Source organism: Solanum lycopersicum, chromosome 4, assembly GCF_036512215.1.
Source record: "Solanum lycopersicum chromosome 4, SLM_r2.1".
NCBI classification, from domain to species: domain Eukaryota; kingdom Viridiplantae; phylum Streptophyta; class Magnoliopsida; order Solanales; family Solanaceae; genus Solanum; species Solanum lycopersicum.
The window spans coordinates 7256495-7284113 of NC_090803.1; the positions used below are offsets into that span (position 1 = coordinate 7256495).

At 36.3% G+C, this 27619-nt stretch overlaps 1 protein-coding gene and 1 long non-coding RNA gene across 2 annotated transcripts; both read left to right on the plus strand.

Annotated features, from left to right (window-relative positions):
• Nucleotides 1-1608: 1608 nt before the first annotated feature.
• LOC101266017 (thioredoxin reductase NTRC) lies at nt 1609-13144 on the plus strand. Its single transcript, XM_010320879.4, is given in 10 exon segments — nt 1609-2008; nt 3958-4165; nt 4252-4357; nt 7540-7805; nt 8630-8909; nt 9490-9597; nt 9877-9963; nt 10071-10175; nt 11141-11271; nt 12642-13144. Coding segments are annotated over 10 exon segments (1638 nt in total). The 5' UTR covers nt 1609-1722; the 3' UTR covers nt 12703-13144.
• Nucleotides 13145-15099: 1955 nt separating this feature from the next.
• Nucleotides 15100-27316, plus strand: LOC109120001 (uncharacterized). Its single transcript, XR_003246431.2, has 2 exons — nt 15100-15665; nt 26932-27316. It is a non-coding gene; the product is annotated as an uncharacterized lncRNA (long non-coding RNA).
• The last annotated feature ends 303 nt before the right edge of the window (nt 27317-27619 follow it).

Sequence of the window (27619 nt, forward strand, 5' to 3'; positions counted from 1 at the left end):
AATAATATTATGAATATAATTTGACTGGAGAAGAAGAAGAAAAAAAAAGAAAAAAAATGGGAATGAGATTCAATTTGACATGAGGGGTGGGAGGTGAAGAAAAAAAAATGAAGAAAGATGCAAGATGGAATGAAATTTAAAATAAATCAAAATTAAAAGCCAAAAAGTAAGAGAGAGAGAAATAAAAAAAAGAGATAAAGGAAAACTTAAAATGAAAAAAAATAATATATTTTTAATTAAGTTAACACGTGTCGTATATTGATTGGTATGCGAACACACTTGCTTTTTAAAATTTGGAGCTGATTGAAAATGATATAATAATACCGATTCGCAATTATTTAGTGAAGGAATAGGACAGTTATAAAGTTGAAGCGTCTTTTTAAAAATTCAAAACAATTTCATTGATTATTTTACAATGTCATACTAGCCTATTCCTAAGGATTTGCAATTACAAGTATAAATTCACCCAATCATTGAAAAATATTAGGCAAAAGAAACAATCTATATTGTTAACCAAATTAGAACACGTTTCACGCTTATAACTTCATTCCGTTTCAATTCTCTTCCATTTTTCAGTATAATAAAATAAGAATAACAAGGATTAGTACTCATCAATCTATTCATTTTTTTATTCAATACTTTAAGTATAACAAAACATTAACCTGCTAATAATTTATTTCTACTACTACTCCAAGCCAATTATTAGTATCGCCACAGAGCAATTAATTATCACATTTTCCCCAACTCAAACTTGTCCCTTTAAGTACTCATTCTAACATAAAACCAATTTAATTGTTTTAATTTTTGTTCTCCCAAGCCAACACAACACATAACCCTTTCACAAACATGCAATGTACATGAATTATTATTTTCAATTCTCAAGTAAAAGAGTCACATGAAGCACTCGTGATTTTGCTTCGTTCAAACATCTCTTTCTGCTATTCCCCTCTAATCCTCTTTTCTTTTCTTCTATAAATTATTTATTATCCTAATTATTATATGATTAATTATAAAAAAATGGTAAAAGTGATCATTATTAATTTTACCATTTTTTTTTATAATTAATCATATAATAATTAGGATAATAAATAATTTATAGAAGAAAAGAAAATAGTCCAAAGCATCCATTCTAAGTAATTAGTTATGAAATTAGTGTAATTTTTGTAAGTTATCCTTAATATTTATACATTAAAAATGGAAGTTTCTAATTATAAAAATATTTGTACCATCTTTACTAAATTTTCGTATAGTTTAAAATAAATTTTATCTAATTAACTAATAATATATATAAGATTTTAAGTCAAGTCCGTCTAGATGAATTCAACTTGCTACTATATACAATGAACTATGCAAGTGAAAACAAAAGAGCTGAGCGAGATTTGTCTATGTATCTCACATACATGTGAATCACACTAGACACACTACAATTATATATTTAATGTGAGTCACATGTATCTAGAATACCATATACGCGAGCAAATTAGGAGACCGACGAGCAAGATGAAAGGAAGCGAGAGAGACAAATGATATTTGTTTATGTATCTCAAATATACATTATATTTAGAATAAATTACATCCAATCTAGATCTCATCTATCTCAAGATACATGAAATGAGACGTACTTAAACACAATAAAATTTAATAAAAATTAATTTTTAAACTAAATAGATTTAGATAAGTTAAATCCCCGTCTATTCTTTTCCGTTGCGGGACGGGAACCACATGGCTACGACTATTCCCAATATTAACGGCGCCGTCGTAGCCGGAATTGGTACCGGAACCGAGATCTACGGCAATGCAACTCGCCGATCTGCCTTCAGCTTTATGCCTGCACCTTCAACTCTGTCAACCGCTCTTCGTATTCCGACCGGTTCGCTCTTAATTAACTCCGGCCCGAGTCGAGCCGGTCGAGTTGACTCATTCCTTACTGGTTTTCGTCTCTCCTCTTCTTCAATTCGATCCTCCGCCGCAGAGTCCGCCGGGGAGCAAGCGGAAGCTGATTCTTCAGGTCAATAACTATATACTAATTTTGTATTTACTGTAATTACTGTTTATATGAACACATATATGAACACATTGTAGAGGAATGGGTATACACAAATGTGGATTTATAAACAGAGTCCTCCAGATTAACATATATAGTACTACTAATTACTGAATTTAATATTTTTTTCATAATAAGAAAAGCATATATATTAGTAAGTTTTTTTTTTTATATGAATAATGATTGAATTTTGTAATGAATATATCATATAGTATCCAGAAGTTGCTCAATATATGCACATTGCCTTGTTTGTAAAAGGAAAATTAATATTGCATCTTGTTCAATATTAAGCTTGGTAAAATGCTTGGTCCACTCCGTTTATTTTTTGAGAGGTCAAAAATACTTATTTTGAGGAAAAATATTATTTTTTTAGAAAAACTAAGGTGTTAAATGGAAACAAAAACATTTTTTTTTGTGTGGGAAGAAATTAATAATTTTCTTTTTAATAAAGTAGAAACAAAAATTTTGTTATTTACAAGACCAAAGTATTCATCAATATATGACTTATTAATTAATTAACATATCTTATAATAAATTTTTGGTTAAGTTTCATTTAATTTTTTTATATTTTATTTGATTTTTATATATTACTATTTTATATTTTATATATTATTTTGTAGGACTAGAATAAAAGATAACAACAATACTTTTGCATATTTAGAAAAAAGAAAAAAAAATTAGGACTTTATTTATTTTTTGGGTGAATTTTCCGTATGTAGTGATTTAATTTTTTAAATATTTTTGAATTTATTTTACATGATATTTTTAATTATATTTAAATCATCATATTAATATGACATCAATTTTAAATTATTTTTTAATGTATAATATTAATTGAAAATATAAATACTTATATTTTAATTAATAAAAATAAAAAATTAATTAAAAATTTTATATAGATATTTGAAATAATTTCTCTCTATAAAACAATCAGTATTAAAAGTGTATCGATACTTATCTTTTTTTTTTTATAATAATTTGACTCTAACAAATATTTTTGGAAAAAAGATTAGTCAAATACAATCTGCTTATCAAAAATACTTTTTCAAATGAATTAGTCAAACAAAAGTTGTTCCTTTGCAATAACACCTTCCCGAAAAGTTATTTTGAGCTATCAAACTTCAGAATGTGAGAGTGATGTAGTTTTAAACAGAGAGGATCATGTTAGTCATATATTCTAGATAAGAAAGCTTTATATTTGCCTACACTTCAGCTCGGTAACACTGATAATTATGATATAGAGCGGGTATAGAGTAAGAAAGGATGATTTGTGCTTGAATAAATTAGTTAGTTTGGTCCTTGACAGGCCACATTGATCTTCTTATGCTTTGATGAATTGCTTCTATTGGCACCACGTCAAGGAGGATAATTTTGACGCGTATATACTCCATTGGTAGTTGTTGATGGAATATTACATTTTGTCTCCCCAACTTGCACCAAAACTGTAACAATTTTAAAAAACTCGAGCATGAAGAAAGCAATGAAAGAGTAGGTCTTCTTCAACTTTCCTGTTAATGTGAAGTCATGGTTTTTTAATGACGTTTTTCCATTTCCATCTTTTGCTTTCTCTTTGTTTTGGACAAAGATATTCTTGAGTTTCCATAGCGCGCAGAGTCACTTCTAATTGCTGTTGCAGCAGAGTAAATAGTTTTTGCTGTTTTTTTAAATTGAGTAGGATTATTTTCTTGATTATACCCTTAAGCTGGTTGAGAATTTATACCGTTCACGTAGGTCACAACTTACATATCCTATTATTCACAATCTAGGCATAATTGCAGCAAATAAATGAAAGCTAAATAAAAATGAATTAACACAAAAATTAACCTCAACAGCTGGATGCTGCATAGTTCATTAGTTTCTGATGTTAGTTATGATTTTAATTATTTTCTGTTCTTTTTTTTGGGTTTTTGCAGCTCAAGGTATTGAGAACTTGGTAATAGTAGGATCAGGTCCTGCTGGGTATACAGCAGCAATTTATGCTGCTCGGGCCAACTTGAAGCCCGTGGTGTTTGAGGGATTTCAAGTGGGTGGTGTTCCAGGAGGACAATTAATGACAACAACTGAAGTAGAAAACTTCCCTGGATTTCCTGATGGGATAACTGGCCCTGACTTAATGGACAGGTACAAGAATACCTTGGGCTGTTCTCTTTCCATGTTTCCTTGGTTATAAGCGAAAAAAGTCTCAATCCTAACCTTATGTTTACTAGGATGCGACGACAAGCTGAGCGATGGGGAGGCGAATTGTTTCAGGAAGATGTGGAGTTTATTGATGTCAAGAACACTCCTTTTACTGTACGAAGTACTGAACGTAAGGTGATGCTTCCGTTTGGTTGCAGGTGCTGCTTAAGTCTTATCTTTCTTTCCCCATTAAAGCACTTGCTCGTCTTACTTGTAGCTTAATCTTTTAGATCTTCGTCGAACAGCTCCTTGTGATGCACAGGTTTTGACCTATGTGCTGGAATATGCTACACAAGTACATTAAGTAACATAACAATTGCTCATGTACTCAGCCTAAATTGAGTAAATTGATCATTAATTGCATCAATCATAGTTATTGATAAATAAGGTGTTGTAATCAACTCGGTAAATTGCTAGAAATTTCACAGCAATTGCTAAAATATGTAATACGAAGTTGTTGAAAAATAATAGACGATAATGCAACAATTGTTGTGATCTTCTGAATCACTTTACCAAAAATTTAGGTCAAATTATTTAGTTGTTGGTTAAATTAGTTAATGGTTTCTGTTTTGTTTAACTGGTGAAGATAAAATGACTCTAAGAAAAAGAAAAACAACAACTGCTACACAGAGACAAATAGAAGAAGAAAACACAAGGTTGGAGAAGTCTATAGAGGTAGGAGGAGGTGGAACATATGTTTCTACCACAAATGTAAATATCTTCGATGATAAATCCAAAAGTAATGAGAAATTGAGAATGTAGAATGTGAGGATAGAGAAGTTGAGGATGAACAAAGAAAAAAGCACCGACATGATATACCTATCCCAGAGGAGGAGACATCTCATACTGCCGAGTCCTCTCCTAACAGTCCTTTACCCGATACCTCCTTAGTCAAGCCTATTAGGTATTCAGATTACAACTTTCAACTTTGAGACCACGATCATAGGTAACCAGATTTGATAGGAGGAGTTGTTACTGTGAAGTCAGGATTAAATAAATCTGTTTTTCGAGTTTGGAGGGATTCTGAAGGAACAATTATTCCAAGTTTTCCCAAGATAACTTATCCTAGGATAAGTTACTCCACCATGTATATGTTATCCCATCACTATAGAAAAAATTGTGGAATAATTAATCCAATGACTACCTAATGCCTCCAACCAAACATGAGATAAAATAATCCTACATTTTTCTTGGAATTATCATAGCTTACACTCACACCAAACGAGCCCTTAACGATCTTTAGATTTTCCGTTTTTGCTAGTTACCTACAACTATCTAAGGATATCAACATAAGATTCCAAATGAATATAGTGTACCAACTTCTTTGACAACTGAATTTATAGCGATATACTATTGTGGCTTGGCTATTAGTTTTGGCATGAGAGAGTTTTCCATTGTCACTGGCTTGAATTTTCATTTGCTAGATGTGTATGATGAAGAAAAACTCTCAACTAAGACTTCTCAAAAAAAAAAAACAAAAACTCTCAACTAAGACAATGAGGAGGAAACAACAAATTCTTGACGTAGTGGGGGAGAGTTGTAAGGAGACTGAGTTGGTTAAGCATCTCAAATCCAAGGATGCTCATAAAGGTGTGAAGAAGTCATTACATTCTTTGAAGAAAAGATTTGAAGACAAAGATGCACCTCAATGAATTTTGCTCTCAATCGATGGATATACATTTTTTGCCTATCCAAGGGTCGTTTTAGTTACAATCTTACGATTACATATCTACTGAGCGATGTGAATACCATGAAAAGCCATATTGGTGATCTTCACTTTTGAACTAACCGCGCTCAATAAATATTTAGCTGTAAGATCGTAGCTAACACGAGCTCATGGATAGGCAGGAAATGCTTCTCTATCGGCTAAAAGAAAAACCAATTCAGGCGCAATCTTCATGTTCAAATCTTTTCCACAAAGAATGTTATGCACAAAATAAAGCAAGAACAATGATTTCTTCACACGATTTCTTCACACCTTTACGAACATTCCTGAATTTGAGATGCTCATTCTCCTTGCAACTCTTCCCTGTTATGTCAAAAATTTGTTGTTCCATCCTTGTCTTAGTTGAGAGTTATTCTTCATCATACACATCTAACAAATGACAATTCAAGCAATGACAATGTCAAACTCTCTCATGCCAAAACAAATTGGCATGCCGCAATAGTTTATCCAAACTTCCTTTATTCAATCGCTATAAATTCAGCGTTGAAGAAGTTAGTATATTGTTTTAATTTGAAATTTTATTGATATCATTAGGTAGTTGTAGGTAATTCCCGAAAATGGAAGGTCTAAAGAACTTTTCCAAATTATGTTCCTCCAAGATTCTTTGAAACTAAAAAAAGACTTATCCAATCCTGACTTAACAGTAACTAGAATTTATCATCTAACTTCTAAGGCATCTACATTTGTGGAAGGCACCTATGTTCCACCTTCTTCTATTTGCTTTTATGTACTAATTCTCTTTCTAGTAGTAGTTGTTGCTCTTCCTTCCCTTGGAGCCATTTTAATTTCATCACATTAAACAAAACATAAATCTTCAACCAACAACTAAATTGACATGAATATTTGGTAGAGTGATTCAGCAGATTACAACAATTGCTAGAAAATTCCCAATAATTGTTATATTGATCGTCTATTATTTTTCAACAACTTGTTTTAATATATTTCAACAATTGCTATGAAAAATTCCAGCAATTAATCCACTTGCTATAGCCGATTCAATTAAATATGATTGATACAAATTTACTTAGTTTAAGTTGATTACATCATCCTATTTATCTATAGATATGATTTATGCAATCAATTTAGGTTAATTACATGAGAAAATTGCACCCTTCGGGGTGGTCCAGTGGTTTGGGCTTGGGCTTGGGACTTCCATGTTGGAGGTCTCAAGTTCAAAACCCCTTGCCAACGAAAGCAAGGGGTCTGCATTTTGAGTCGAGCTCGTCGCACCGGGCTTGTCTAGTGCGGATTACCTCTCTTGTGTAATTTGCGAGCTAATGCATAGGACCGAAGGTTTTACCCTAGCACCCAAAGGGTAGCGGTTGCGCGTTTCCCTTGTCATCAAAACATAAAAAACTAATTTATTTGCATAGTATATTTCAACAATGAAACTTGCAGCAACTAACAAACTTGTGTATCATATTTCAACAATTACTATGGAATTTCCAGCTACTAACTAATTGGAAAAAGATTTCGCATGAGCTGGTCAAACTTGTCACCAATTTTAATTTCAAAACTTATTTGTCACAACACTGCACACAATTCTCTCTATTAAGTCCTAAAGGATTACTACTGACTTTTGAAATTATAGATCAAGTGCCATAGTCTTATCATAGCAACGGGAGCCAGAGCTCAAAGGCTAAGATTACCTCGTGAAGATGAATTTTGGAGTAGAGGTATTAGTGCATGCGCAATTTGTGATGGAGCATCGCCACTTTTCAAGGGTCAGGTTCTTGCTGTTGTTGGAGGTGGTGATACAGCTACTGAGGAAGCAATATACTTAACAAAGTATGCAAGCCATGTCCATTTACTTGTCAGGAGGGACCAACTAAGGGCATCATAGGCAATGCAAGACAGGTAGTACACATTTTTATCATCTCATTTTGTGATTCCTCTCTAGAGTACATCCATAGCACGAGTAGTTAAAGCAAGTGAATGATTTGAAATTCGAGTAATTTCACAGAGAAATACTCGTATGTATTTTGTTCTTAGTGGTACGTCACAATTTAAAAATCAAGGTTACAGAGGCACGGTAATAGAGCTCTTCTTAAAATCGACACTGTAACCAACCTTTTTCTCCTTTTTGTGCATCATGGGAGAGGAGGGCCCTTCTTTGGACTTTGACTCAAATAATACTCTTCCTCCATTGATTTGCTTTCCAATTCAGAAGTTCTTAATGATAACTAAGAGTATTTAAGTTATGTAAAACAGCCAATGGTGCTACTTTTAAGTATTCAATAGTGTAATATGTTTGGCAATTATCCTGTAGTTCTGGAAAATGGACCAATCCTGTAATAGTCATTTGAGAGTGTCCTATTATCGTTAAACAGAAATTAGTGGATGTGCTCTTTATGTTCAGCATGTGATTTCAGAAAGCACCTGCAAGTTGCAACTATATGTTTTGATAGGACATACAATCCTCTTAAGTATTGAATAATTGGCTAATCTGGTACTTCTTGTGCTTCTTAAGACAGCTAACTTCAGCTTATTGCTGGCTATTTTTGTGCCTTTTAGCTCTTGTTGTCTTTAGTCATTGTGCAATATATCTCATTTTGTCCCAGTGTTACATACTTCTTTGATCTTTTCCTTTTCAAACGAATAAAATTACTAATGAGTCATATATTTCAAGTTTCAACTCCCTGCATGGTTGTTTAACAGGTTGATTATCGCGAATGTTTCAGAGTTTTTAACAGTTCAAACATCACTGTGCATTTCAACACTGAGACTGTTGACGTTGTCAGCAACTCTAAAGGCCAGATATCAGGCATTTTGATCAGAACAGTTGATACAGGAGAAGAGTCTGTGCTCGAGGCAAAGGGCCTATTTTATGGTATCGGTCATTCTCCAAATAGTAAACTCTTGGAAGGCCAAGTTGAACTTGATAGTGCAGGCTATATATTAGTCAAGGAGAGCACCGCCAAAACTTCTGTTGAAGGTGTATTTGCAGCTGGAGATGTCCAGGTATGCACAGAAATTCATTCTTCCATTCCTATTATTATAATTTATTATCTAGTAACAGCTCCAGTTAATTATTGTGATATTTTCCTGAGATTTAAGACATAAACCTCTATGAATAAATAAATATTTTAGCTATACGGGTCTAGTCTAGACTTCGAAACGTCTCAAGTAAAGAAATATTTTTAGCGAACAAATACCCTGTTTAGCAGGGATACTTGAATGAGTAATTGGTTTTTTCCTCTTTCAGAAATTAGATTTTAGGTGTGCAGTGAGAGAGGGAAGCTATCTAATGAAAATGATACATAAACAATGGTTCTCTTGTCCTTTTTAAATGTAACCCGATCGTCCAAAAGGGGGGAGGTGAAATAGAACTCATGGATGGTTTCAAATGTCTTTGTTCTCTGTATACAATGCTCATGCGGAATTCCTTTTTATAAGCAGGAACTCACAATTTTAATATCTTGTTAAAAGTAACTTCTTTTATTTTTCTCGTTTTCGTCTTCAAAAGAAACTCAAGCTTGTTTTCTTCTGCAACGTCTTGCCATGGACACTCTTTCATACCATTGTTACCGTGTGTACGTAGGATCATGAATGGAGGCAAGCTGTAACTGCAGCTGGCTCTGGATGTTTAGCTGCTCTATCAGTGGAGAGATATCTCACAAGCAAAAATCTTCTGGTTGAATTTCACCAGGTATCTGATTTCTAAAAAGAACTAATTTTATGAAGCCATATATCTCTTTTAGAAGTCATTTTATATTTTCCCACTGTTATGCGCTTGCAAATAGATATTTAATCAAGTGTAATTCGACATATAACATTCAATATTTTGCAATGGCTAACTTGTAGATACTGTTTATCGACATTAAGCATATTTTCCTGTTTAAAAGATTATGCATCTCCATTTCTCCATTTCTTACTTGGAACCGATAGTTCATTATCTGATTGATACTCTTGAACCCTCTATCATCAGCCGCAAGCTGAAGATGATAAAAAGGAACTTATGGAGAAAGATGTTCAAGAAAGTTTTGATATAACATATGTGAAACACAAGGGCCAGGTATGAGATTTAGGAAGCTTAGATCTTTTCTGAATTGCCCCTTGTAACCAATTATCCTTTGATAATCATTTTATCTTTGCTTGAATTTTGTTGTTTTTCTTTCTCAGTATGCTTTGCGGAAATTGTACCATGAGAGCCCAAGGCTTCTGTGTGTACTATATACATCGCCATCATGTGGTCCATGCAGGACTTTGAAACCAATTCTTAGCAAGGTATGGCAACTCATTACTTCTATGTAGACATACATCATATTTATTTATATTCCAGGATAACCGACCCACTCTGTCAACAGGGGGACATTGTACAATCCTTTCAAACATAATAATTCTTCAGACATGCCCATATCGGTTTGGCCATGAAATTTGATCAGATTTTGAAATCAAGTTACCAAAAGTTGGCTCAGACTAATTTTTGGGACTTAAACCCACAAATTTTCATTTTTGTTCTGAGTATAAATGCGTCCAAACACAATTTCAAGTACCAAAAATCAAAACTTCAAAAACTCAAATTGTCAAGTTTCAACTTCAAAATTTATGTCCAAACGGGAGCTTTATTTCCGTTTTATGTCAATCATCATTTTGAAGCAAGCTGACGACTTTTGAAAATGATGATTGACACTATATATATATATATATAAAAGAAAAAATTAATGAAGATTTATTATCATTGAAGTAGCAAGAAAGTGTTTCCTTCATGAAAGAGCTCAATTTAAAGAGCAACCCTAGAACTCAAGTTAACATTTAATTCAGTGACTTCTGTGCCAAAGTCAGAAAAAACACCAAAGATATATGTGGAATTTTATTGGTCTTGCAAATTTCTTTCTGCTAGAAGATAAAAGAATTAGATGAGGGGTTGTCCCCACTCTCCAGGGTATTGGTCTAGTTGTAAGAGCGCATAATTTGTAGGTTTAAGGGCAAGTCATGGGTTTGAACATTGTCACCGGTAATGAGTTCGAGCCGTGGAAGCAGTCACTAATGCTTGCATTAGAGTAGGTTTTCTACATCATACTCCGTGGGGTGCGGCTCTTCCTGGACTCTGTGTGAACATCGGATGCTTTGTGCACCAGGATGCTCTTGCATAACCTTATTTCTGCTCACTGATTTGTTTCCTTTGGCTTTTATAATGTAGTGACTCTTTGGCCATAATACTGACTGCTCAATCTGTGGTTGTGCAACAGGTGATTGATGAATTTGACCAGCATGTCCACTTTGTTGAAATTGACATTACTGAAGACCCAGAGATTGCTGAGGCAGCTGAAATTATGGGTACTCCATGTGTGCAATTTTTCAAGAACAAGGAAATGCTCAGGTTGGTTATACTCACTCTTCATAGCGTTGCTGTCTAACGTTATTTTTTACATACTATAGTCGGTTGATTGTCTTCTCTGAACTCTTTGTTTGTATCAAGTCATGCAAGAAATCTTCCATGTTGAGATTTCACTAACACCAACCAAATATGCCTATATTTGGGTTAAGGCGCTATGAACTTCATGTTGTCAGGGATTTTCTGCACGGCATAAAACATAGTTTGAGAAAAAATTTCCCCCTAATAAAATCACACTCATGCAACTACCTCATAGCTCCCACAGTAAAGGTATATATGTTTGACTACTTTTGCTATTGATAACTTATAGCCTAAGACCACTCCCCTGCACTACTATCAGATGTTAGATTACTAATGCCCAACTAATATGTCTCTTTTGTGGAGGGTTTGGGTGGCATCTTCAATGTAATTTGTTAAAATTACTTTACGGTCGGCCAAATGCAACCTCAAGTTCTGCCCGTCTTAATGTTGCATTATACTTTGCACTTGCTAGGTGAAAACTTACTCCAATGAATACATGTACATGATACATATCTTAACATACTCTTATTGATAACCATAGTTAATGAATACACGTTCTAACCTTAATTGTTGACTTAACCATGGTAATGTAGAATGATTTGGTGTAAACACTTAGTGTCACTTTGCTATTAGCAGTGCTGTCCATCTCATTCTCCTACATTAACTTCTGTAACATTCATTACCTGCTACATTTCTTTCAATCTTTAAAATGTTAGAAAGTGTAATGTTTGTTGCCTCAAAATTCAAGTTTTTGCACGGATTGCTCCTATTTCAAGGTTGTCCTTAATTTTTGCCCCTACTGCTCATATAATGGAATGTGTGACCTTATCTCTCAAGGCAAAAGTTATAAGGCATAAGTTCAGAGATCTTTTGCAATAGGAAAAAGTTAAAAGTCTCTGAAGGCACAACTTTGTGGATTGTGAAATAGAACTTATGCTTCCATCGACTTAAGTTTTGTAGGAACTGTAAGACATTAATGTGTGGGTTATGAATTTCGTAAGGCATAACATTCTGAAGCTAAACTTATGCCGATAAGAACTAAGTTATATCTTGCAAGACATAATTTTGGGTTATGAACTGAACTTATGCCTTGTGCCATTATTCTGTAGGAATTAAGCAGCATAACTTTTTATGTCGAAACTATAAACTTGTCTTGCAAATTCTTTTTTGTTATTTTGATGTCAGGGGTATTTTCTACCATTTTTTATTACTTTAAGTGCGGAAGAGCAAAAATTAAAGACCACCCCAAAATAGGGCATTCATGAAGAGAATATTAGAAAGCGTGACATTTGTTGCCTCAAAAGTTTCTAATTTGGCTGCTTGAATATATGCAGGACCATATCAGGTGTAAAAATGAAGAGAGAATATAGGGAGTTAATCGGAGCGAATAAATGAGGATATAGAATTATCTTGTTTATGGCGAAACCAAAATGTTAAGTCAGCAACACTTCCAAGTGCAACTTCTTTTCGTCACATCCGTCTAGCCATAAAAAAGCACGTCTTAGTTGGCACAAATTATTTTCTCCTGGACTGGTCATTTTTTAAACAGACTAGTACCTTGTATTAGCTTAATTTATACTTGAAATTGCACATCACATGTCCTCAATTTGTCAGAAAGTTCGATAGTGATCAAGAAATAGAGTGCATCCAGAAATAATTTTGTTTGAAGATTGTTACTTTGCATTTTACACTATCATTTGTCTATCAGAAGCAACCTCATTACCCCTATCAAGAGTAGGGGTAGATTCTGCTTACACCCTACTTGTGTGAATATATTAGGTATATTGTATTTGTAATGGGTGGTAACTATTGCTATTGGACCTTTATTTTTGTTGCATGGTATTGTGTTTTTCGATTTTTTTGTTTAGAAGAAAAAATAATAATATCATAGATAGATTTCCATGTGAGAGCAATTAGATTTATAGAAATTGTTAATATTGCATTTTCCACATGTACAGTACATTGTTGGCCAGTGAGAACCTTTTTTTTCCTGCCTGGTGCCTGGTCCAAATCTGCATTCTTACTGGGAAGTCACACATTGGGGGTGGGTGGGTGACACACTCTCTAATAAAGGCGACTTTGTAATTAAGTAGACTAAAACTCAAGGCCTTTAATTAAGATTTAAATGAGTATTTATCACTTCACCAGAACCCTTATTAGTAATGAGAATCATTTGTCTTCTGACTGAATCAACTAGAAATGGTGTTTGGTAGAGATTTGGTCAAGGCATCCTTTGCAATAATAAACCTACTATATTCAGCCATTTTTTTGAAGTTAAATTTTGTCAAAACCCATCACCCCTGAAGTCCAATTCATTTATTTTTAGGAAAAATTACTTTTAACTCCACTTTATTATCATATTTTCTTATTTTTTCTATCATTTTAAAAAATATATAAAATCCCTTCTTTTCATTCTATCATCCTTTTTTTTAGATATTGTAATTTCAAATTTCATACCCATGTGTAGATCATAAAATTCGCGTTGAGAAAACAATAATCAAGAACGGAAAATTATAGCAACAATCAATTTTATTATTTCAAATGCGAGTGTTACAATCTCTATAATTCCTCTGAATTCGCCTTTTCAAATATAAATTCAAGGGCTTTAAAGCTTGTTCTTGAATCTATGATGAACTTGAACTTGAACTTTATCATGATCTTGACTTTTATTTGAACTCAAGGGCTTCGAGCTTGTTCTTGAATTCGGTAGTCTTGATCTTGATCGTTCTTGAACTTGAATGCTTGAATTCTTAAACTTGTAGCTTTGTACGTTTGCACCACAGAGTTTCTCTAGCTTCTTGTTTAGAATTTTCTGTCTCTTTTCTGAATCATGAGGACCCCTATTTATAGTTTTAAAATAGAGGAGTTGCGATTGGAATAGGATTCCGTTCTGCCAATCAGATTTATGTGACATGACATTTGGGCTTTATAGAGCGGGCTTGTCATCTTTGACACATGTCATAATTTTATTGGTTTTCTTATTTGACTTGGCATGTCACATCATCTGCACACGTGGCCGCCAAGATGGACTCTAGAATGAGATGGAATTGGGTTTAACAAATTGGGTTCATCCAATGTAGCCCAAATAAATTAATTTAGACTTAATTAAATTCATATTTATTGGACTTAAATATTTAACTCAATTATATCAATCCACAATATTTATTTGGATTAATATATTTATGAATTCAATATAATCCGAATCATTTTATAAACTTATGTTTAATAAATTTTAAATGATTACAAATGCCCCCTGCTTCAAGTCTTGTCGAGATATTTTATCTTTTAGAGACTAGGCTTGAAGCATTAACCGGTTACTTAATTCACATTAGTTAAAAATGAATTATAATTGAATTAACAATTGCAATCCTACTCAATTTCATCCTTATATATATATATATATATATATATATATATATATATATATATATATATATATATATATATATATATATATATATATATGTATATATGTATGTATATATTAGTAAAAAAAAAGAATTGTAATTGAACTAGGAATTGTAATGCTATTCAATTTCATATTCCTATATATGGTTTATTGCCCAAACCAAAAAGAAATTATAATTCAACTAGAAATTGTAATCCTACTCATTTTCATATTCATATATATGTTTTATTGGCCAAGCCAAAAAGAAATTCTAATTGAACTGGGAGAAGGATTCTATCCCACCACATGACATCTATAAATAGATGCATTGTCTCCATAATTTTATCTTCAATCATGGATTGTGAGCCTACGACGAAAAGGGCATACTCAAGGTAATTTTCCTCCTTTTTTTTTTTCATTTTTATAGCTTGACATGTCTGTCGTAGAAAATTCATATCTCATTGTAGATTAATCAAAATCATGAACCGTTTGATTTTTCAGAAACTAGATTTTTCGATCTCTAACATACCCGAAATTCAAAATTTAATACCTTCAGAATCTTTCTAAATGATTTTTTGAAGTAAGCTCTAGATTCTGTCATGCTAAAAATTCGTCACTTTTTTTTACTGCCTGACATGTTTGTCGTAAAAAATTCATATCTCATTGTAGAAAAATCCAAATCATGAACCGCTTGATTTTTCAGAAACTAGGCTTTTCGATCTCTAACATGTCCAAAATTTAAAATTTAATACCTTCAGAATCTTTCTAGATGATTTTTTTTAAAGTCCGCTCTAGATTCTGCCATGCTAAAAATTTTCAGATTTGTGTGACTTACTAAAAAAATCTCGTGTCTTGACGTAGGAACAATGAAATCACAATCCACTTGATGATTCCAAATCTAGACATAAATGTCTACAACACATCCAAGATTCAAGATTTAATACCTTCCGAGTCTCAAACATCTTGACGGGTAACATTCTCTCCTTCACTTGTAATTTCCTCCTTTTTTTTTGTAGATCAGCAAAGAAATTTTATATTTTATGGAGGCTACATTATGGAAGGGTTTATCACATAAAAATGTGCTTAACGTCCATGCCTTAACAAAATAAATTAATAATACTCTCAAGGTGTTCCATGGCCCCGAATGCTTAACCAATTTGAAATTTTACAAGAATGTCGTGTAACGCTCCCGCCTTGAAAACAAACTCAAGGTGTTACAACGTCCCGAGTTTTCAACCATGAAACTTTACTAAAGTACCATGTAACGCTCCCGCCTTGAAAATAAACTCAAGGTGTTACAAGGTCCCGAATGCTTAACCAACTTGAAGATTTTCTAGAATACCGTGTAACGCTCCCGCCTTGAAAATAAACTCAAGGTGTTACAAGATCTCGAATGCTTATCCAACTTGAAGCTTTACTAGAATACTATGTAACACTCCCGCCTTGAAAATAAACTCAAGGTGTTACAAAGTCCGGAATGCTTAACCAACTTGAAGCTTTACTAGAGTACCGTGTAATGCTCCCGCCTTTAAAATAAACCAAGGTGTTACAAGATCTCGAATGCTTATCCAACTTGAAGATTTTCTAGAATACCGTGTAACGCTCCCCCCTTGAAAATAAACTCAAGGTGTTACAAGGTTCCGAATGTTTAACCGACTTGAAGCTTTACTAGAATACCGTGTAACACTGCCGCCTTAAAAATAAACTGAAGGTGTTATAAGGTTCCGAATGCTTAACCAACTTGAAACTGTAATAGGATACCGTATAATGCTCCCGCCTTGAAAATAAACTCAAGGTGTTACAAGGTCCTGAATGCTTAACCAACTTGAGACAGGATAAACCCGTGAAAAGACCAGTTTAAGGTGCAAAGGGACAAATATTGTCCACCTTAAGGCATGGAAATTTAAAGATCCTTTTTAAAGATAAATCCGTGGGAACTCTAGCTTAAGATGCAAAGGGACAAGTTTGTTCACCTTAAGGCATAGAAATTTAAAGATTCGTTGAAGGATAAATTCGCAACAAAGCTAGATTAAGATGCAAAGGGACAAATATTGTCCACCTTAAGGCATGAAAAATTTAAAGATCCTTTTAAATATACACCAGTGAAAAGGTCAACTCAAGGTGCAAAGGGACAAATATTGTCCACCTTAAGACATGAAAATTTAAAAAGGTTCTTTTAACTATACACCCGTGAAATGACCTAGCTTAAGGTGCAAAGGGACAAATATTGTCCACCTTAAGACATGAAAATTTAATTACATACGCATTTGGAGACTTCTACTCACATACTTGAAGTCTTACCTTCATACTTAGAGGATTTGAATACTTTAATCTGTTTACTTAAAGAATTTGGATACTTCAAATAATAAACTCGAAGAACATAAAGACTTCAATTTGCATAATTGATCTAATTTAAAAACTTCCACCGTACTAATAAGAGATTTATATTTTATAAGGGTTTCCCCTTCCTTAGTCCCATCAATACTTCGTACAAGTCTAAAGTTTGATGAGACAAAAGATAAAATACATATCGCTTTGACTTTTCTTTGAATCTAAGTGGGAACATTTTTATTTTTGACACTCATGCAACTGAACTTAGAATATGGTTCTAAGCGCCTACGTACCTCAATAAAGAGGATCAAGTCACAACGTAGTTCTGGGGATTTTAGTGGTTATTCTTTTTTTTGTGGTTATGCCGTACACAGTTTATACTCTTGCGGGCCAAGAGTGACATGCAGTTTATGCTCGTAACTTAAGGAGCATCATCTTACTTCAAGGATAGTATCTCTTTAGGAATTTGGCATTAATTGGACCGATCCTTAAGCCATCAGCATCAATAAGCTTGTAAGCACCATTTGAATATGCTTCTTGTACGACACATGGTCCATCCCACTTAGAGGTAAATTTGCCCCCAGACTTGTGCAAAGTAATGATTGATCTTCTTACCGCGAGAACTTGATCTCCAACTTGAAAGCACCTCAAAAGAAACTTCTTATTAAAAGCACGGTATAGACGAGCTTGATAACATTCAAGGTTTTGTTGGGCTTCTAACCTCTTTTCATCAAGTGCTTCTAACTCAGCAAGATGCAATTGAGCATTTTCTTCCTCAATGAGCCTTCTTGAATAGCTAGTCTTAAGGAGGGTATTTGACGCTCGAGTGGCAGAACTGCTTCAACCCCAAAAGCAAGTGAATATGGTGTTGCTTGAGTTGGTGTGCGATATGTATTCGCTTGGAGTTATAAAGAAATGCCTGGATTGAATCCTAGAGTAGCGGTCCATCAATTGGCAGTCAAAAATGGTTCCGGTCCAGTTAAACAAGCTCAAAGACGTTTTAGACCAGACTTGATTCCGTTGATAGAAAGTGAAGTTAACAAACTCATTGAGGCAGACTTTATTCGTGAGGTCAAATATCTTACATGGATTTCAAGCATTGTTAATGTGAGGAAGAAGAATGGTCAAATTCGAGTTTGCGTTGACTTTAGAGATCCCAATAATCCATGCCCTAAAGATGAGTTTCCTCTTCCCATTCTAGAGTTGATGATTGATGCCACCACCGGTTATGAGGCAATGTCGTTCATGGATGGTTCTTTTGGATATAATCAAATCCGCATGTCACCAAAAGATGAAGAACTCACTGCATTTCGCACGCCAAAAGGTATTTATTGCTACAAAGTGATGCCATTTGGTTTAAAGAATGCTGGCGCCACATATCAAAGGGCTATGCAAAATATCTTTGACGACTTGCTCCATAAAAATGTTGAATGTTATGTTGATGATTTGGTAGTAAAGTCGAGGAAGAGGGGTGATCATTTGAAAGACTTAAGGATGGTGTTTGAGTTACTCCGAAGATATCAACTAAGGATGATCCATTGAAATGTGCCTTCGGAGTTACTTCCGGCAAGTTCCTTGGCTTTATTGTGAGACATCGAGGAATTTAAATTGATCAAGCCAAAGTCATGCAATATCAAAGATGCCTGAACCTCGAGATATTCATGAGTTAAAAAGTCTCCAAGGAAAGTTAGCCTACTTGAGAAGGTTCATCTCAAATCTAGCGGGGAGATGTCAACCATTCAGTCATCTCATGAAGAAAGGTGCTTCTTTTAATTGGGACCAAACATGTAGCGAAGCCTTAAAAAGTATCAAATCGTATCTAGCGAAACCTCCGATTTTGGCAGCCCCTATACCTGGAAAACCATTGATACTGGAGCCGTGTTAGCTCAAGAGAATAATGAAGGCAAAGAAAATACTCTTTATTACTTAAGTAGAACGATGACGCCAAATGAGCTAAATTATTCGCCAATTGAAAAGTTATGCTTGGCACTGTCTTCTCAATTCAAAAGATGAAGCAGTATTTCAAGCTCATGTTGTCCGCCTTATTTCTAGAGCAAATCCAATCAAGTTTGTTATGTCAAAACCTGTCCTTAGTGACCGACTAGCAAGATGATACCTCCAATTCCAACAATTTGAGATTGTGTACATCCCTCAAAAATCCGTGAAGGGACAAGCATTAGCGGATTTCTTAGCAGACCATCCTATACCAAATGATTGAGAGTTAACTGATGAGTTTCCTGATGAAGATGCGATGTTAATTGAAGTTCAACCTCCTTGGAAAATGTACTTTGACGGGGCTGCACATCGCGGCAGAGCTGGTGCTGGCGTGGTGTTCATCACTTCACAAGAAGAGATTCTACCATTCTCTTTTACTCTAAAACAATGTTGCTCCAATAATGTCGCTGAATACCAAGCACTGATACTTGGACTTGAAATGGCCGTTGACATGAAACAATTACATTTACAGGTCTTTGGTGACTCTCAATTGGTGATTAATCAACTCTTAGAAAGTTATGAGGTAAAAAAGCCTGAATTGTGACCTTATCATGATTATGCTCAAAAGTTGATAAGATGGCTTGGGGATGTAACCCTTCAACATGTGTGTCGAACAGAGAATAAGAAAGCTGATGCATTGGCTACTCTAGCTTCAACGCTAACCCTTCCTGATCAAACACAAGTAACTGTCTGTCAAAAATGGATAGTACCACCGTCAAATGAGGAAGAATATATTGAAAATAAGCTTGATCATATCGTCGCCATTGTTGAAGCTGCGAAGGAAGATTGGAGGCAACCCATCATTGACTACATATGTTATGAGATATTTCCAGAAAATCCAAGAAGAAGAACTGACATACGTTGTCGTGCACCTCATTTTCTTTACTACAAGGATACATTATATAGAAGATCATTTGAGGGTATGTTATTATGATGTTTGGGAGAGGAAGAAGCGATTCAAGCTCTGCAAGAAGCATACTCAGGAGTATGTGGATCACATCAATCTGGATCAAAACTTCATTTTCACATAAAGAGGATGGGGTATTGCTGACCAATCATAGTGAAAGATTGCTTATATTATGCCAGGAAATGCGATGCTTGTCAATTTCATGAGAATTTCAATGATCAGCCACCCGAAGTATTGCACCCAACCATCACATCTTGGCCATTTGACGCTTGGGGACTGGATATTGTAGGACCATTACTAAAGTCTTCTGGTGGACACTTATACATCTTGGATGCAACTGATTACTTTTCAAAATGGGCTGAAGCTGTCACTCATAAAGAGCGTAAATCTTCTATGTGCCATGTTGCCGCTAATGGTCTTGCTGAAGCATTCAATAAGACTCTATGCAACCTGCTCAAGAAAGTTGTCTCCAAATCCAAACGGGATTGGCATGAAAGAATGGAAGAAGCTTTATGGGCATATAGAACAACATATCGCACACCAACTCAAGCAACACCATATTCACTTGCTTTTGGAGTTGAAGCAGTCCTGCCACTCGAGTGTCAAATACCCTCCTTAAGACTTGCTATTCAAGAAGGGCTCACTGAGGAAGAAAATGCTCGATTGCGTCTTGTTGAGTTAGAAACACTTGATGAAAAGAGGTTAGAAGCCCAATAAAACCTTGAATGTTATCAAGCTCGTCTATCTCATACTTTTAATAAGAAGGTTCGCTTGAGGTGCTTTCAAGTTGGAGATCAAGTTCTCGCGGTAAGAAGACCAATCATTACTTCGCACAAGTCTGGGGGCAAATTTACCTCAAAGTGGGATGGACCATATGTCGTACAAGAAGCCTATTCAAATGGTGCTTACAAGCTTGTTGATGTTGATGGGTTAAGGATCGGTCCTATTAATGCCAAATTCCTAAAGAGATACTATCCTTGAAGTAAGATGATGCCCCTTAAGGTACGAGCCTAAACTGCACGTCACTTCAAGTATGTAAGTAGAAGTCTCCAAATGCATATGTAATTGAATTCCATGCCTAGAGATGCGCGAGGTTTGTCCCTTTGCACCTTAAGCTAGCTTTGTTGCGGATTATCCCTCAATAGATCTTTGAATTTCTATGTTTTAAGGTGGACAAACTTGTCCTTATGCACCTTAAGCTAGGCTTTTTTCACGGGTGTATACTTAAATTTGTTTTTTTAAAATTTTATGTCGTAAGGTGGACATGATTTGTCCCTTTGCACCTTAAGTTGACCTTTTCACTAGTGTATATTTAAAAAGATCTTTAAATTTTTCATGCCTTAAGGTGGACGATATTTGCCCCTGTGCACCTTAATCTAGTTTTGTTGCGAATTTATCCTTCAACAAATCTTTAAATTTCTATGCCTTAAGGTGGACAAACTTTTCCCTTTCCACCTTAAGCTAGAGTTCTCACGAATTTATCTTTAAATGGATCTTTAAATTTCCATGCCTTAAGGTGGACAATATTTGTCCCTTTGCACCTTAAACTAGTCTTTTCACTGGTTTATCCTGTCTCAAGTTGGTTAAGCATCAAGGATCTTGTAACAACTTGAGTTTATTTTCAAGGCGGGATCGTTACACGGTATTCTAGTAAAGCTTCATGGTCAAGCATTCAGGACCTTGTAACACCTTGAGTTTAATTTCTAGGCGGGAGCGTCACACGGTATCCTATTAAAGCTTCAAGTTGGTCAAGTGTTCGGGACCTTGTAACACCTTGAATTTATTATCAAGGCGGGAGCATTACAAGGTATTCTAAGTAAAGCTTCATGGTCAAGCATTCAGGACCTTGTAACACCTTGAGTGTATTTTCAAGGCGGGAGCGTTACACGGTATCCTATTAAAGCTTCAAGTTGGTCAAGCATTCGGGAACTTGTAATACCTTGAATTTATTTTCAAGGCGGAAGCGTTACATGGTATTCTAGTAAAGCTTCATGGTTAAGCATTCGGGACCTTGTAACACCTTGAGTTTATTTTCAAGGGGGGAGCGTTACACGGTATTCTATTAAAGCTTCAAGTTGGTCAAGCATTCGGGACCTTGTAACACCTTGAATTTATTTTCAAGGCGGGAGCGTTACACGGTATTCTAAGTAAAGCTTCATGGTCAATCATTCAGGACCTTGTAACACCTTGAGTTTATTTTCAAGGCGGGAGCGTTACACAATATCCTATTAAAGCTTCAAGTTAGTTAAATATTCGGAACCTTGTAACACCTTAAGTTTATTTTCAAAGGGGGAGCGTTACACGGTATTCCAGTAAAGCTTCAAGTTGGTTAAGCATTCAAGACCTTGTAACACTTTGAGTTTGTTTTCAAGGCGGGAGCGTTACACGAATAAGCTTCAAGTTGGTTAAGCATTCCAGACTTTCTAACACCTTGAGTTTATTTTCAAGGCGGGAGCGTTACACAGTATTCTAGTAAAACTTCAAGTTGGATAAGCATTCGAGACATTGTAACACCTTGAGTTTATTTTCAAGGCGGGAGCGTTACACGGTATTCTAGAAAATCTTCAAGTTGGTTAAGCATTCAGAACCTTGTAACACCTTGAGTTTATTTTTAAGGCGGGAGCGTTACACGGTATTCTAGTAAAGCTTCATGGTTAAAAACTCGGGACAAGATGCGGGCTTTGTTGAAACAACAAGGCTTCTGGGCGCCGTTGTCGAAAGACAAGAACACCGTCGTTACTCCTGAGATGGCGATTCTGGAGGAAAAGGCGCACTCGACGATCATGCTGTGTCTTGCGGATGACGTCATCACAGAGGTCTCGAATGAAGAGACTGCTGCTGGTCTGTGGTTAAAGCTGGAGAGTTTGTACATGACAAAATCTCTAACCAACAAGCTGCTTCTGAAACAACGTCTATTCGGTTTACGAATGGCTGAAGGTACACAACTCAGGGAACACTTAGAGCAATTGAATACTTTGTTATTAGAATTGCGTAATATCGATGTGAAGATCGAGGATGAAGATGCTGCCCTGATTCTGTTAGTATCTCTCCCAATGTCGTTTGAGAATTTTGTTCAATCGTTCATTGTTGGGAAAAATACTGTGTCACTGGAAGAAGTCAGATCGGCCCTTCATAGCAGGGAATTACGGCATAAGGCTAACGACACAAGTACGGACATACAGCCTTCCGGTCTGTTCACCAGTAGCGGAAAGGGAAGAAAAAATGGCGGAAAGAAAAATAAGCCGATGTCGAAGGGTGCAAAGCCGGATGATGTTTGTAATTACTGCAAGGAGAAGGGACATTGGAAATTTGATTGTCCGAAGAAGAAGAAGCAATCGGAAAAACAATTAGTGTCTGCTGCTGTTGCTGAAGAAGACACCAATTCTGAAGAAGATATTGCCCTAGTTGCGGATGAGCACACTCATCATTCAGATGTGTGGGTTCTCGATTCTGGGGCATCCTACCACATCTGTCCTAGGAGAGAGTGGTTCACGACTTATGAGCAGGTAGACGGAGGCAGCATCTCGATGGCCAACAGTTCTGTCTGCAAGGTGGTTGGGACAGGCTCGATCAAGATAAGGACACATGACGGTAGCTTTTGCACATTGAACGAGGTCAGGCACGTTCCATTGATGACGAAAAATCTGATATCTCTCAGTCTTTTGGACAGCAAGGGATTCAGCTGGTCGGGAAAAGATGGAGTCTTGCGGGTCTGGAAGGGTTCAAATCTGATTCTGAAAGGTGTCATGCGTGGTACTTTGTATTTTCTACAAGGTTCCACGGTTACAGGTTCAGCCCATGTTGCATCGTCAGAATTTCACCAGAAGGATATGACTAAGTTATGGCACATGAGACTTGGTCATATGGGTGAAAGAGGGATGCAAATTCTGTCAAAGGAGGATTTTCTTGCTGGTCATAAGGTTAAGAGCCTAGAGTTTTGTGAACATTGTGTTTTTGGAAAACTACATCGCAACAAGTTTCCAAAGGCCATTCATAGAACAAAAGGCACACTTGATTATATCCATTCTGATTACTGGGGTCCATGCCGTGTTGTGTCTTTGGGAGGCTGCAGATTTTTTGTGTCCATTATTGATGACTACTCAAGGATGACTTGGGTGTACATGATGAAGCATAAAAGTGAAGCTTTCCAGAAGTTCAAGGAGTGGAAAATTTTGATGGAAAATCAAACAGGGAAGAAGATCAAGAGGTTGCGAACTGATAATGGGCTGGAATTCTGTTGGTCTGAATTTGATCAATTCTGTAAGGATGAAGGGATTGCTCGACATTGTACAGTCCGAAATACACCACAGCAGAACGGTGTAGCTGAGCGGATGAATCAAACACTTTTGGAGAGAGCAAGGTGCATGCTCTCTAATGCCGGGCTAGATAGAAGATTCTGGGCAGAAGCGGTTAGTACAGCTTGCTACTGATTAACCGCGGACCACATACAGGCATACAGTGCAAGACACCTATGGAGATGTGGTCAGGAAAAGCTGCTGATTATTCAAATCTGAAAGCTTTTGGTTGTACGGCTTACTATCACGTCAGTGAAGGTAAGTTAGAACCAAGAGCTAAAAGGGAGTATTTGTGGGCTACGGAGATGGAGTGAAAGGTTTCAGAATCTGGTCTCCAGCAGAAAAGAGGGTTATTATGAGCAGGAACGTTGTCTTTGATGAAAGTTCTCTGCTTAGAACCATTGTGAAGCCTACAACTACGTCAGAAACTGGGAGTCTTAACAAACAGGTGGAGTTTCAAGTCATTCAGAACGAGAGCGATTTAAAGGAACCTGAAGAGGAGGATCAAGAGCCACAGACAGAAACTGATATTCCAGAATCTATGCCATCAGATATCCATCAGAGTATAGCTCAAGATCGGCCAAGGAGGGTTGGAGTTCGGCCACCTACGAGGTATGGTTTTGAGGACATGGTGGGTTATGCACTGCAGGTTGCTGAAGAGGTAGATACATCTGAGCCGTCTACTTACAAAGAAGCCATTTTAAGTTTTGATTCTGAAAAATGGTTTGCCGCTATGGGAGATGAGATGGAGTCCCTACACAAGAATCAGACATGGGGTCTGGTCATACAGCCTTCGGGGAGAAAGATTATTACTTGCAAATGGGTTTTCAAGAAGAAGGAAGGGATATCACCAGCAGAAGGAGTCAAGTATAAAGCCAGGGTTGTTGCCAGAGGTTTCAACCAAAGAGAGGGAGTGGACTACAATGAGATCTTCTCACCAGTGGTCAGACATACTTCCATCCGAGTGTTACTAGCGATAGTTGCACATCAGAATCTGGAGCTTGAACAACTTGATGTGAAGACAGCGTTTCTACATGGAGAGTTGGAGGAAGAGATATACATGACTCAGCCGGATGGTTTCAAAGTTCCAGGGAAGGAAAATCACGTCTGCAAGTTGAAGAAGTCCTTATATGGACTTAAGCAGTCTCCAAGGCAGTGGTATAAAAGGTTTGACAGCTATATGGTGAAGTTGGGCTATACTCGGAGCTCATATGATTGTTGTGTCTACTACAATAGGCTCAATGATGATTCATTCATCTATCTGGTGCTTTATGTAGATGATATGTTGATAGCTGCAAAGAAGAAGTATGACATTCAGAAGCTGAAGGGTTTACTTAGTGCTGAGTTTGAGATGAAGGATCTGGGAGCCGCTCGGAAGATTTTAGGGATGAAGATCATTAGAGACAGAGAGAGAAGGAAACTTTTCTTGTCACAGAGAAGCTACATTCAGAAGGTCTTGGCGAGGTTTGGCATGTCTTCATCTAAGCCCATTGATACCCCCAGTGCTGCCAATATCCATCTCACTGCCATGTTCGCTCCACAGTCAGAAAAAGAGAAGGAGTATATGTCACGAGTCCCTTATGCCAGTGCCGTAGGAAGTTTGATGTATGCTATGATCTGTACAAGGCCAGATTTAGCACATGCAGTCAGTGTAGTGAGTAGATTCATGGGACAACCAGGGAGAGAACATTGGCAGGCTGTGAAGAGAATTTTCCGGTACCTTAGAGGTACATCTGACGTTGGTCTCATTTATGGAGGTGATACTCAGTGCTTGGTTACTGGCTATTCTGATTCAGACTATGCTGGAGATGTTGACACAAGAAGATCGATGACTGGCTATGTGTTTACCCTTGGAGGATCTGTCGTCAGTTGGAAGGCAACTTTGCAACCTACAGTGACTTTGTCTACTACGGAAGCGGAGTACATGGCCTTGACAGAGGCTGCAAAAGAAGGGATTTGGTTGAAAGGGCTGGTTAGTGATCTTGGTCTGCATCATGATCAGGCTACGGTGTATTGTGACAGTTTGAGCGCAATTTGTCTAGCCAAGGATCAAGTCCATCATGAGAGAACCAAGCATATTGATGTAAGGTATCATTTTCTGAGAAGTGAGAAGAGAATCAAGGTGAAGAAAGTAAGAACTGCTGATAATCCTGCTGATATGTTCACAAAGCCGGTTCCACAGAGCAAGTTTCAACACTGTTTGGACTTGCTCAACATCAGAAGCTGTTAATTGCCCTGCGGGGCAACTCTGAGGAAGAGGGGGAGGCCTGGCACTATCATAGTGCATCTGAAGAATCTGTTCAGAGAATTCAAGTCAAGGTGGAGATTTGTTGAATGCCTTGAATTCAAGTCAAGGTGGAGACGCCCCCGGCCCGACGGTATACAATGTTGTTGTATTGGGCCCTTAATTTTCTGTCAATTCTGTATGTTGGGCCCAAGCCTGTTAGGGCGTAGCTTAGCACTATATATATATATAGACGCTATGGCAAACCCTATTTTGTAATTCTGTTTTTGCCTCTCCATAATAAAAGTGTTCCCTCTCTCCCCGTGGACGTAGCCAATTTATTGGTGAACCACGTAAATCTGTTGTCTTGTTTTTCGCGTTTATATTTTCTCGTATTATCTCAAATTCCGCACAACACAGTGATTATGCTGCTTTCATGGACCAACTTATCGACTCAGAAAAAGATGTGAATTTGCTTTGCCAGAAAGGAATCATAGTGAACTTGACAGGAGACGACAAAAAAGTGGCTAAGCAACAAACTCGGAAATGGGGTCATAATCATGGATCACAACTTTTATTACGCTGAGAGATTCAAACAAGCAAATGAATATAGTAAAAAACCATGGAACAGAGCGAAGGCAAATTTGAAGCACAATTATTTTAGTAGTCCTTGGGTAGGAGCTTCAACAGTCGCAGCCATCATACTCCTCATACTCACAACTATACAAACTATTCTGGCTTTCACAGGTCCTCTTAACAAGTAATTATCTCAATTCTAGTGTTTCCTCATAACTCCATCCATGTATTTTATATGTGTGTTGATGATCTTATTATGAGTTAATTAATTTTATGTCCCCCTTTTGTATTGAGTTTTCTAGTTGAATGTTAATATGTATTTTATGTGTGTGGTGATGATCTTATTATCATTTCTTCATTCGAAAATCCAAAATCAAAAATTGAATGCCCACCCTTGAAGGCAAGTATGGTGAAACAGACATATTGTCAATTCTTGTATCAGATTCTTAAAAAGGAAAATCAACTGCACAAAATGGGTTCTTCTCTCCAATTCAAAGAAAATATATAATGCACCTATTAAAATTATGGATACGCCTATGTACCAATCCCATAGTCCTCATCCCCACTACCCTCACATCCTTAACCCCATGCCGACC